This window comes from Pseudonaja textilis, chromosome 1 (genome assembly GCF_049901715.1).
Source record: "Pseudonaja textilis isolate UNSWEBS1 chromosome 1, rPseTex1.2, whole genome shotgun sequence".
In the NCBI taxonomy this organism is placed as follows: domain Eukaryota; kingdom Metazoa; phylum Chordata; class Lepidosauria; order Squamata; family Elapidae; genus Pseudonaja; species Pseudonaja textilis.
This window is the reverse complement of record NC_141990.1, coordinates 240,857,531-240,870,632: the sequence shown is the minus strand read 5'-3', so window position 1 is coordinate 240,870,632 and position 13,102 is coordinate 240,857,531. Positions and strand designations below refer to the sequence as shown.

At 36.4% G+C, this 13,102-nt stretch overlaps 1 protein-coding gene across 6 annotated transcripts in view; it reads left to right on the top strand.

Moving 5' to 3' along the window:
- DENND2B (DENN domain containing 2B) overlaps positions 1-13,102 on the top strand; it is a 157,016-nt gene that overhangs the window by 103,679 nt on the left and 40,235 nt on the right. For all 6 annotated transcript variants that reach the window (XM_026706479.2, XM_087921084.1, XM_087921085.1 and 3 more), the window contains 4 exons: positions 5,628-5,776; positions 9,225-9,440; positions 10,391-10,487; positions 11,571-11,615. In XM_026706479.2, the coding sequence (XP_026562264.1) occupies positions 5,628-5,776; positions 9,225-9,440; positions 10,391-10,487; positions 11,571-11,615 (507 nt within the window). The remainder of the gene's footprint in view (positions 1-5,627; positions 5,777-9,224; positions 9,441-10,390; positions 10,488-11,570; positions 11,616-13,102) is intronic.

Below are 13,102 nucleotides of genomic sequence, written 5' to 3'. Positions count from 1 at the left end.
TGCTCATCTGTTTCTTAGCTGTGGGAGCCAGCATTGTCCAAAGTCATTTCCATGGTCAACTTTCATTATAGTAGTTTCATTGCATCCACAAATGTTTTCTTTTAATAATCTACTATATTTTATTTGCCAGTTTTTTCTATTAATGGTATAATTCGTTTAGACAGGAAGATCTAAATCAGAAGAGCAAATTTTGAAAGGTAGAAAATTCCATAGCACTCTGTCCCACCAAGATTTGAATGGGGGAGCATTTGACTTTAATGTCCATTGTGATGTTCATCACCCTTCCTTCCTTAATATTCTCCCCTAAACACTCCACTATTTCTATCTCCTTTTCCCTTTTTCTTAATATGGGCAAACATAAATTTTTGCTAGAAAAAAAAGGTCTGGTTCTTTTTTATATCTGTACAATTTACACCTGAGGAAAGACATCTAGTAGACAATACAGTCTCAGTCCCACAATGCAGTGGTCTCTGACCTTTTAGGCCAGTGGTGTCAAGCTCGTGGAGTCATGTCATCATGTGATGTATCATGACTTTTTCTCCCTTTGCTAAACTGCTGGTGGGCGTGGCCAGTACCTGATGCATCCAGCCTGCGGGCTGCAAGTTTGTTTCAGGCAATAGGGACCAGTTTCATGGAAGACAGTTTTTCCATGGATGGGGAGGGGATGGTTTTAGTTAGAACCGTGGTGACACAGTGGTTAGAACACGATAGTGCAGGCTAACTCGCTGCTCGCTCCAGGAATTTGATCCTGAAGGGCTCAAGATTGACTCAGTCTCTTCCATCCTTCCAAGGTCAGTAAAATGAGGACCCAGATTGTTGGGGGCAATATGCTGACTGACTCTGTAAACCACTTAGAGAGGGCTGTAAAGCTGTATGAAGCGGTATATAAATCTAAGCTGCTATTGCTATTCAATTTGTGCTCCCTTGCCCACTGCTCACCTCTAGCTTTGCAGACTGGTTCCTAACAGGCCAGGGGCTGGTATTGTTCCGGGGATTGGGGATCCCTGCTATAATGTATCTATTGCATTTATCATTAGTTGGAAACAGTTTCTTTGCCAATATTCAGATCCAGTTTTCAATCAGACCCATCTTTCAGCAAAGTTGCAAAAGAAGGCTTGCTTTGTAGAATGATTTAACTAATTATGGTTGTTTGGAGATCCGTAACTTTCTTGTACACCGATAGATTATGGGGCAGTATTCCAGCATTACTTCCAGAGAGTTATCAGTTGTTCGTTTTAGAATGTAGCTAGGCAGCTAAAACTCACCACCTCCAAGTACCATCTGTTTTCTGATTTTGTGTCTTGCTGTCAATCTTGTGTCAGTACATCTATCTTTCTAAAGAGGCTGTGAATTATTCAGGTCTGTCTGCAGGCTTAGAAACTGCCTGTGAAGTAAGTTGTTTATTTCCAGATCTGGTCCTTTTATGAGGGGAATTCGCTTAACTGCAGGATAAATTCTTTAACTGCAGTGCAGCATGAAATTCCTTCTCCCAGATTAAAACTGTGACTTCATATAAAAATAAGGAATGCAGTTTTTCTGTCTCATTTTTCACTCTTGCCTCGTATTACCGCTTAGTTTTGCTTAGATGCCGCTTTCCATCTACCACGCTTCACAGCCAACGGGATGGGGTATCCTCCATCTGTCCTAAGAGTGTCTCTGTCCTAAGGGGCTGGGTGTATTTTTCAGTATGATGAAGCAGCACTGTGAGCATGAATAACAGTAATGCTTGAATTACACAGCACTAGATTATAATTTTTCCTCTGAAGCATCCTGATTGTATTACAATAACTTTCTCCCTTACTTTCTCCCTATGGCATAGTCATCTACTTCCCAACTTTACTAGGTTTCCAAAAGGCAATAAAAATCTAGCATTCTAGGAAAGCTTTGTAGATATAATAGTTTAGCCTATCCTCAGGCTGGCAGTCTCACTGGGTGTTAAACAGAGTGATGTGACTTTTCAAATTCCATGTTTGGCATTCTGTATGCTACATAGAGCCCGTGGGAATTAACAAGATAGAAGCCAAAATGCACGAGTAAGTAAATAAATGTGCATATCGACTTTCAAAATTAAAAATAGTGCCCACCTCAATGTGTCTCATAATGCACATATTTTTAATTCTTTCTTCTAACCATGTGTTCTGTCTCTCAGGCTCTAAAGGTGTCATCTTTATTGATTATACAGCCAAACAAAATGTCCAAATGATAATTTATGCATGTTTACTTCATAATGTCTGAGAACCCTTTACAGTGCAATTCTGGAAAAGACTTTAAGGGCCACATTCCAATTTTTATGTGGCCAAAGTTAAAGTAGATCAAGAAAGAATAAGCAAGAAAATTCCAAATAAGCAAAGGCATCAAATGTCTCTTGCATTCTTACTCCAAAATAAGCAAAGGATAAGAGACTTCTTAACAGAGAATTAGCTTCTTAAAGAGAATTAAACATATGCAATCAGTTCTGAATTGTATTTCCAACTTTCTGGAGCTTCTGAAAATATGTTTTCATTTTTATTTTCCCAATTTCTAGCCATTGTCATATGGTAGATGAACAAAATACCCTCTGAAAAACACATTTATAATTTTTGCCTCATGATGTACAAGAGTATTAGATGTGTTAGGTCTGTTTTTATGAGTTTCTACTTCAGCTGCCAAAACCCTATAATCATCTTTTTGTTACTATACTTTGCACCTGTAAGCTGACTCCCTTCAAAATCAATTGTGCAACCTCAGTTTATCACCATTATAGATTTTTCTGGCAAGGAGGGAAGACAAAAAATATCAATGTAGAATATTATTATCCCATAACGACTATGTTGTCATTAAAGCTGACTTGCTGAATAGGCAAATACATCTCTAAACTGTGCTTGATCGAAGCTGGGTGGTGTCTCTATTCCAGACTCTGCAAGTTCCAGTACAGTCTATACAACTGCATTCCATCCTTCTGAGATAATAATCAAGGACTGCCAGTGGAAACATTTTGTAGTGCAGCAGCGGCAGTTCAAGCCTTTTAATTAAAACAATCCTAAAATATTGGTTTAGAGGGATGAGCAATAGCATTTAATATACACAAATCATTTGAGATGGCCAAGTTTACAGATCACACTAAATTATTCAGCATTGAAGAACTCCAAAGTGATATCTCCAAAATTTTTGAATTAGAGGGGCAATAGCAAAGTTTGGGATAATGTGCATCGCTGAAGGAATAAAATGAAAAAGCTTTTCAGGCATCAGTTAGAAATGCCTGAGAGGCTGTGAGTTCTGGTCCCACGTTAGGCAAAAAGCCATTCAGGTAAGCTTGGGCCAGTCCTTCTCTCTCAGCTCTAGAACAAAAACAGTGGCAAACCTTAAGTCAACATTGACTCAAAAGCATATGTATGTGCATACTCAAACATGTCCATCAAACCCTGAGAGTCTGGGAAGGTTGGTTCATACAAAAATGGCTATAAGACTTGATAACTAGAAATGCATGAAATATTAATCAGTGGGTTTTTTTGTTTTAACTATCTGGTTGTGTCCAGCTCTTGGTAACTTTATAGGCAAGTGCTCTCCAAGTTAATCAATATAGAATCTCTTAATATAGATCCAATACTAAATTGGAACTTCATAAATTGACAACTTGAAATGCATGGCTTAAGATTGAATTTAATGAGGTGATAACTCCTGAGGCAACTGTTTGGTAAACCAGGAACAGATGGCAGAGAACTCCAAGGCTGGGTAAAGAGCACTAAAAGAATACTTTTGAGTAGATTGTGGTATTGTTTGCAACTCAGAGAAAGTGAGTTTATACTTAGATATTCGTGTAGACAAAATAGTTTCTCACTGGAAAAAAATAGTGGCAAAAATTGTGCCTGAAGAAAAAGTGTATATGCATATAGTCAAGGAAATGGTATGAAGTATTTTTGCTGTAGTTTCATAAATGATACAGTTTTTGCTTCCATTTAAAGAAGATAATCAGTAAAAAGACAATTATTCATCCCTAAAAAGAATATTTCCCATAAGAAAATGTGCTAGCTGACAGTGGGGAACTGATTGTAGTATTCCCATGTTTGTAGGCTTCTTGAGACGGCATGAAAGGTTAGTGTTTGAATGCATGGCTGTTAAGTTTTTTGTTTATAGATTTTCTGTATATTTCTGAAAATATATAGGAGCCCACATATCTCCAATTTAGCTTGCAAGCAGTCTCTGAATTTCTAAATATTCCCCAGAATTCCAGAATGAACATTAGTATTTTCATCTGATAGGATACTACATATTAACAAAGTGAAAAACTTTCCAAATAATGTAATCCGTTTTCTAATCTAAGAAATGTTGTATATCTTAAATCAAGCCTAAGCCTTTTATTTTTATTGAAGATACAAGCTGTTTATTGCTATGGGGGTGGTGGGAGCAATAACCAGATTAGTAGGCTGGATGTGTTAGAAATGTTTCACTGAAAATGCCAGTTTTGCAGAAAATGTTATATCCTTTGATATTTGTAATAATAAAGCGGAGAAAATTAGCTCTACCTGTTCCAGGGCTATCATAACTAATAAATGCAAAACTGGAACATACCTGGCTTTGACAAGTTATTTTAGTGTTTTCTTTTGCAGGGAACCAATAGTTGTAGCAGCTCACTTTTTAGGATTCAGAACAGATATATTTTTCTTTGTGTCAGAATTTCTTACAGCTCTTTGGTGTCCTCTAATGCAGGGGTCCCAACCACCGGTCCCCGGACCGGTACCGGTCCGTGGATCATTTTTTACTGGGCTGCAAAGCTTGGGCACCGCCATATTGTTCCGACGGCGATTCCAGGTTTTCGGTTGGAAAGTGCTTCCAGGTTTTCAGTTTGAAAGTGGCATTTGGGTGCTTGCGCCTTAGTTTCTTTGAAGAGAGGGGGTGGTGGCTTCGAACAAAGAGCCGTCCCGATGGCGGTGGAGTCTCGTGTTACTCAGGTACCGGTCCGTGGAAGAATAAATAATCGTGAAACCGGTCCCTGGTTCAAAAAAGGTTGGGGGCCACTGCTCTAATGGTTGTCCAGAGTTTTGCAATCCTACTATGATGCTGCAATTCTATGTGTGGTGGGTGCTTTGTGCCTAATGCTAACTATATCTAATCATTAATACCAGGAATGATAATTAGGCTAAAAAGAAAGATTTTTAAAAAGATGGGGTAATGCCATTACAAATGTTATGTAGAATTTATCTCCCATAGTTATACCCAAATAGTCCAAACGGTCATAAATAGCAGTATAATTGTCTATTTATAGGAAGGGATGGAGAGCTTTCATATTTGCAATCCAATACACAGTTATTCTTTAGGAAGTATCACTGAACTCAATAGTGTTTCTGAATCAAGTCTCACATGTCTGGTTCTCTTTAAAACAATTATGTGCTTAATGTGTGTGTGTGCTTTAAATTCATGAACAAAGCTTGAGCTGTAGAGGCTCAGAAAGCAATCTTGTGAAATCGTTTTTTTAAAAATGAACTGTCTTTCATAGCCAAAATCTACTCCAAGTACTTCCAGCTGCAGTTGAAAGATGAGTCACGCTGGAAGCTGAGGAGGTTTGCTATTAGTCTTTCTCTTAGTTCACATGATTTTTTTTTCTTTAACATTCCTATCTGCTTTTCTTTTCTTGAAAAAAAATTGTAAAGGAGATTCATCCAAGGAAAACCCATATGAGGATGTGGAACTGAAAGCCCGTAATGCAGGCCGAAAACCCCAACAGCTTTCTGAAAGTTCCCTGGATTCTTTGCACAGGATGTGGAGTCCACAGGACAGGAAGTACACAACACCTCCACAGGTAATAATAAATGCACTGCACTGCATTGCACTGCACTGCACTGCACTGCGTTTTGTTTGAACTGTATGTTGCCGAGTACAGTATTTATTTTCTTCTTGCAAAAAAGATCAGCAACAGGAGAATAGCTAGACAATTTAACCATATAAGTATATTAAACTGAGAAAGGGACATGAGAAAAGAAGGACATTAACATCTTCAATCTAAAATCTTTAATATGTATTCACTTTTTATTTGCTGTTCTTTTTTAAATGCTGGAATAGGATTGTGAAATTGTTAAGTACATAAACTTTTTTTCGATCTTGTAATTCCCAGAATTAGTTATTGAATGCTTTCTACTAAACAAAAGACCAGTGTTTGGTTTTTCATTTTTTTTTGTTTTATATAATTTATGTGCAGCCTTCTCTTACTTAATGTACTCTATGAAGTTGTTAAAAATAGCAACTAATAAAATATAATTAGCTTGGGAAATAATAGAATACACATAAATTTCCATAATCATCTGCTTTACTTCTCATCCCCCAAATCTGTTTTTCTACTTTACAATAACCATTCCAACCTTAAGGATATGTCCCAGTATGATATATTTCCAGATAAATTTAACAGAAAACAATAGGATGTACTGTATTTCCAAAGAAATGCCTTCAGTAACCTGGAAGAGTAAAACATTTAACACACAATAACCTATTGTAAAACCATTAAATGTGTATCTGGCCTAACTTCCTGATTCTGCTCAGTTTTATATTTCTAAATGTAAATAGACTTTAACGTTCAGCTCCTCTGAAACTGGACAAATGTCATTCAAGAATTGAGGTCTGATGTTTTAAAATGTATACTATATGTGTGAAGGATAGATTGAAGTATATATGAACAATTGATTCTAGCTTTGGAAATTAAAGAGTTATTTATAACAGTATTTCATGAATTTCTATTCAGAAAAAGGTCCCATTGAGTTTGTGGCATTTTTTTCAGGATAGTATATCTCTCATTGCAACTTTAGACTACTTTGTGCAGAGTATTTTTGTATTCCCCATAAAAGAATGTGAGGTGATAGACTAGTTTTGTTAATATTCTATTTGTTATTAAAGCATCAGATATACAATCAAGCAAAATTATAGTAAAAAAGAAACAAAAAGAATCAAACTTCAGCATAACAAAAAATATCTTGTAGATCATTGATTAAACCAGGAATGTTTATTGCATCATCAGATTATAGCTTGTAGGTAGTGTAGAAGGAAAGCTGTGTCAGCCAAATCAGAAGGACTCCAGTAGCACCTTTTCCAACTAACATATGCTTTTAAGGATAAAACCTTTTATTATGAAAAGGTGCTATCAGACCCTTCCTGATTTTTAAATAGTAGACAAGAAAGCTTGCTAGAGAATACTATAAAACAGCAGTACCCTAAGAAGAGCCTATTCAATCAGATGCAAATCCCATTAGTACAGCATGTTTATAATTAAATAAATAAATGAATGGCTTCAAAAATCCATAAGGAAATTGTGGCATATCTTCTCCTGTTTCTTTCAGCTAGTATTCCTGAACATAGTGTATCGACCCTGACATGGGAAGTAATACATAACTATCATGATAATAACTATCTGTCTCCCTCTTCTTCAAGGGTTTGTTTCAAAAATTCTGTGAAGCAGAATCTGGAACTGTGCCCTAAAACAGCAACTTCTAATTGACCTGTTAATGCTTGTTTACTTATTTATTTATCTAATTTTTTAAAATTGCAATAGCAATAGCACTTAAATTTATATACTACCACATAGTTCTTTACAGACCTCTCTGGGTGATTTACAATGTCAGTATATTGCCCCCAACAATCTGGGTCCTCCTTTTACCAACTTCAGAAGGATGGAAAGCCAAGTCAAGCCTGTAATACTGAATTCTTACCACTGCGCCACAAACTCTTTCTTTCTTTCTTTCTTTCTTTCTTTCTTTCTTTCTTTCTTTCTTTCTTTCTTTCTTTCTTTCTTTCTTTCTTTCTTTCTTTCTTTCTTTCTTTCTTTCTTTGTCATATTTCTAAACTGTTCATCTTCTTCAGAGACGGGCATATAGAATCTGTGCTTTCAAATCCTAGTATCTAATGGTTTGCTTTACTTCCTGAATTACTTCTTGTTTTATTTCCTGTTGTTGATTCCTCTGTACTTCCGCTCAGTGCAGCCTCATTCCTACAGTACTCCTAAATCTTTATACTAATGCTAAAATGCAATTTTTGATTCCATGTCATTTCTACTTTAATCTAACAAATGCCTTTTATTGAACATTCACTGACGCTCATTTAAAATATTATTGAAAGTGGACCTAGAATAGAACCAAACACTGTCATGTCATATGGCAGCCTGACTGACAACTCATACAACCAGGAAGTTCTTCATGATGTTTATAGTGAACCTTTTTCCTCATGGATTCTGGTATCGGCCTCTGGAGCAATAAAAAAATAAGTTCACTTTGTCTTCCATTTGACAGTTCTTCAGATATGAGATTGCTATGTATCCATGCTTAATAAGCTCTTCTATAAGTTAATGATCCAGAGTTTCTTTCAGGTTTCCTTTCAGGTTTCCTTTCAGAGCTTGATTTTCCAACACTTTACATTTTTGTAGCCATTTTCTGAACCTACTCTAATTTATCTGTACCCATTTTGAACTATGGTGTCCAGAATTGGTTACAATGTTCCACATGGATCTAATCTCAGCAGAATAGAATGGAACTTTGCATGATATGGATTCTGGGTCACTGCAAACCAGCAAATAGTGGCATATGCATGGCATATGTAACATTACTATCCCATGAGCTGCACTGGCTGCTGGTGTGTTTCTAGGGGCTAGTTGTCACTTTTAAAGCCTACATGACTTGGGACTGGGTTACTTCACGGACTGTCTTTTTCCAAGAGTTTCTACCCATCCAACTTGATCCAACAGATTGGATCTGCAGATCCCATCAGTCAAAGAATGTTGAGTGGCAGGAACTAGATGACTTTTCTTTGCTGTAGCCATTGCTTTATGGAATATTCTACCCTCAGAGATTAGAATGGCCCCAATCCTATTGGCTTTTCCACAATGCTTTAAAAACTTGGCTATGTAGTCTGGCCCAGGGCTCAGAATGTGTTAAAGGCCCCGTTACTTAGCTTTAATCATCACAGCTGCTATTTGTAGTTTTTTTTTTTAATTGTGGGTGTTTTTACTGTTTTACTGTTTTTAATTGCTTTATCATTTTAAAAAGTATAAGCCATCCAAAGTCAGTTGGTTGAATTGGGTGGCTATAGAAATCAAATAATATATAAAAAAATTAATAAGAAAGTTAATAAATAAATACTAATGTAGCAGTTTAGCAGCTGTGTCAGATTGTTAGCTTTTATTCAACACGTTTGATTTTCTATTAATTAAGAATTCAGTCAGGCCGCCTTATTATTTCAGTAGCTACAATTCTATTTTTTTTTCTTTGTAGCTACCTTTAAAGCCTAGCAGCCAGTCCCTAAGAATTGGAAACTGGTCAGAAAGGAAAAGCCATCGCCTGCCGCGTTTACCCAAGAGGCACAGCCATGACGATATGCTCTTGCTGGCCCAGCTTGGCATCCCTTCCTCTCCTTCTAGCCTGAACGATGACAATTTGAGTACTACCAGTGAACTTCTATCCGCACGCAGGGCTCGCAGAGTCCCAAAGGTACAGTAATAGACACCGCAGTCTTCTTCACACACACACACTCACACAAAACACACATACACAAACACTCACACTCAGAAACACCCGCGCCTACATCCAGGCTGTTTTGTGCCAACCCAAGTTTGGAATCATAGACTGGGAAAAAGATAATAGTCCTTAGGGAAAAGAAAAGGTTTTGAAATACGTTCTGATATTTGAATTATTCTTGTAAGTAAACTGTGTGCTGTATTTGTTGGGTTATTTTACACTTTTCCTCCTCAGTTGTAGATTAAATAACTATTTCAGAATGTAAACTACCTTTCTTACTTTGAATGCAAATAACTCTCCATCAGCTGTTCAAATGATATACCTCATATCCATTTAACCCCAAAGAACCAGGATTATTTGTGATTAACTGAAATTGGGTTCACGGATCTCATTTTTGTGTTCACAAGAAAAACTATCCCCTGTCATCCAATTAAATGTGCCACATGAACAGAGACAATATTGCTATGCATATTAAATATTAAGCCCATAACACTAAGAAAATGGAAGGAAAGAACAAAAAAAAAAGAACAGTAAGACAAATTGAATTGATTGCAGTGGTGATTGGAAGACCTGAGGGCCAGATGTGAGATAGATCATCCTGGAGAAGGTCTGTCCTACCAACTTGTTGGCACACAGTCATTCAAGTAATCCATCAGTGAAATTAAATACTGGAAATACTGGAAATCATTTGAAACAAATAAGGTCAATCTTTGACTGAAGCTATGCTACATTTTGGGTCCATATATTATGGCCTTCTACTGAATCTTGGAAGACCTATTTTGGCATGAATTTTGAATACATGAAACTGTTTCTCATATTTAACAGTCGTAATAGATTCAAATGAAAGAGAATTTCTGCTTGATTAATGTTTGCCCTGAATTTCTGTATGCAGTGCCAACAATTCTTTCCTTCTTCTTTTACAGCTGGTACAGAGGATCAATTCTATCTATAGTGCAAAAAGAGGGAAAAAAAGATTGAAGAAGCTTTCAATGTCCAATATTGAAACGGCATCACTGCGAGGTATAGACCATAATTTTGGGGGATTTATAGGAAAGTGTTGATTACCAGTTATAGAAATTACTGTGATTTGTTAGGTAGTTCGGATAACAATATGTCCTATGACAAAAACAAAAGTTGTAAGATTAGATGCTTGTTTCTTTGCATGTGAGGGATATATGAGTAAGTTATATTTTCTGATGCAAGTCTTTGCATCAGTTTCAGTAAATACACCTAATTACTAGTGCTGCAGTAACCTGGAAAGCTAGCGTAGCTTCATAAATCTGTATTGTATAAAGTGAGGAGCAGCTGGTTTTCATTGTTTCTTGGAACTTATTCACCAATTTCAGCAGTGGTAGTCCACAAGTGTGCTTATGGCGAACCAATATATTCAATTATCTATTTATTATGTGAAACACATAAATACAATAGCAGGATTTATTAACTAGACTGTATGTCTGTTTCCAAAGAAATGTTTTTAATATCTGTGAAATCATGCCTATGTCATTTATTTGAATTCTGCCTGTGTATATATGTGCCGATGTAGAAGAAATGTCAGAAACTCCAAATGAACCTTATTCCCAAGGTATGTGGCTATAGCTTTAGGATGAAGCTTTAATCCTGCTCCTGACAATGGGAGACCTGTGTGATAGTGCTGATGTAGATGTGGCTGTTCCTCGTAGCAACTGGTGGTGTGGGTATAGTTGTTTGCTTGCCTAAGAGCATTTAACTAGTGTGTACACCTCTTCCTTGAACTTCTTGAAAGCTGCTTGCTGGGAATGAATCACAGTTTGGCTACTGTGATGGCCCTTATGTTTTGTTCAAGCTGGCATTTTTCATATAATTAATTGATATTACTCAGCCAATTTAAACTTTTAAATTGTTCCTCTTTACAATGTAGATGTTGCACAACTTCTTTTAATACTTAAATAATTTGGATGGGAAACATAAAAACAGTTTTCTAAATATTTCCTATATCATCTTGAACATCCTCAAGCTGTCTTTCCTTAAACACTTGCTAATCATGAACCATTTTCTGCAAAGAAAATTTTGGCACGTGTTCATTGCAATGCATCTTTGTTAGTAGAATCTTCCTGTCTTTTTCAGATGAAAACAGTGAGAGTGAGAGTGATTCAGATGATAGATTTAAAGGTGAGAAATTCATCAATTGTTTTTGCTAATTACATTATGATCCAATGAAATTGGGTTGGGGACAAGATTAGTTTTTTTCCCTCAGAGAACTCAGGGCATCTTAGGAGACGGATGACTGTTGTGCGTACCATCTACTTTCATGCTTCATAGATAGATTTATTTTTCTTTTTAGAATATTAAAAAGTAACCAGAAATATCTTGACTAGAAATAGCAATGGAATAAAAGAAATAGACTCTTGTATATGGTTTTGTGTAATTGGAAACAATTGTTTATACCTCTTTCAGCTATTTTGAAATATACTGTGTATTAAGTCACAGTATTTAATTCACCTTGTGCTGCTGTTATTTCAAAAGATGCTAATCAAACACCTAGATCAAAAAAGGCAAAATACTTCAAGAAAGCAAAAACTCAGTTTTAAGAGCAGAATAGGTTTTGCAAAGGATAAGAAATAATTCATCTGCCAAATGGAATTCAGAGCTTCATATATAGTAGAGGCATAAAACAGTTTTATTTGCAGTGTTGGAGTGGGAAATAGTTATATTTGAGTTAGGAAATGTTTGTAGATGGACCTGTCCGGGACCTGATCTCACCTGCTATTTGGTGGCTAATAACTGTTTTCTGCAGAAAAGTTTGGATGTTGTCCAGCTTTCAAACAGCTAATGCTGCGCCGCAGTCCTAAAACTACAAAAACTCAAAGGGATGACTGCTTCAATATTGAGTTATATTATTCTAGTGATGACACCTGCTGTTTTCATTTAAACTGTATTCTCATTTTAATACTAAAATTTAAGATTATATAACTAATAACATGGGCAATCAGAAATTATTACTATTAAGTTTTCTTAAATGCACAAAACAGTTCAAATATGCCAAATGAAAGGACCCTGTAAATTAAATAAATTTCCCTTCACTCTAGCAGTTCCCTGCACATATTCTGTAACCCTCTGGGATATAATCAAGAGTTACAGCCCTGTATTAGTAATCACTATATAGTAAACTTACATAATTTGCCAGTATTGTTGCCCCCCTGATATATAGTGGAAGGAAAGAAACTTCCCTAAAGGAGGAAATCATTTCTTCACAAAATTACTTCATTAGTTTTGGCCTTTGATTTGCAGCGGTCCATAATGATGATGCACTGACATCACAAAAGCGGGCAAGTTAGTAATCCGGTTGTTAAGTGAATGTGGCTTCCCCCTTGACTTTGCTTGTCAGAAGGCGGTAAAAGGGGATCACAGGACCTTGGAACACAGCCACGGTCACAAGTGTGAACCAGTTGCCAAGCATCTGAATTTTGATCACATGATCGTGGGGATGCTGCAAAGGTTGTAAGTGTGAAAAACAGTCATTAGTCACTTTTTTCAGTGCCATTGTAAGTTTGAATGGTAACTAAATGAACTGTTGTAAGTTGAGGATTCCTGTACTCAACTAAGAGTTGGACTAAATTCTTCTCAGCTGTGAGCGTATGCTTTTCAGCACTACACTA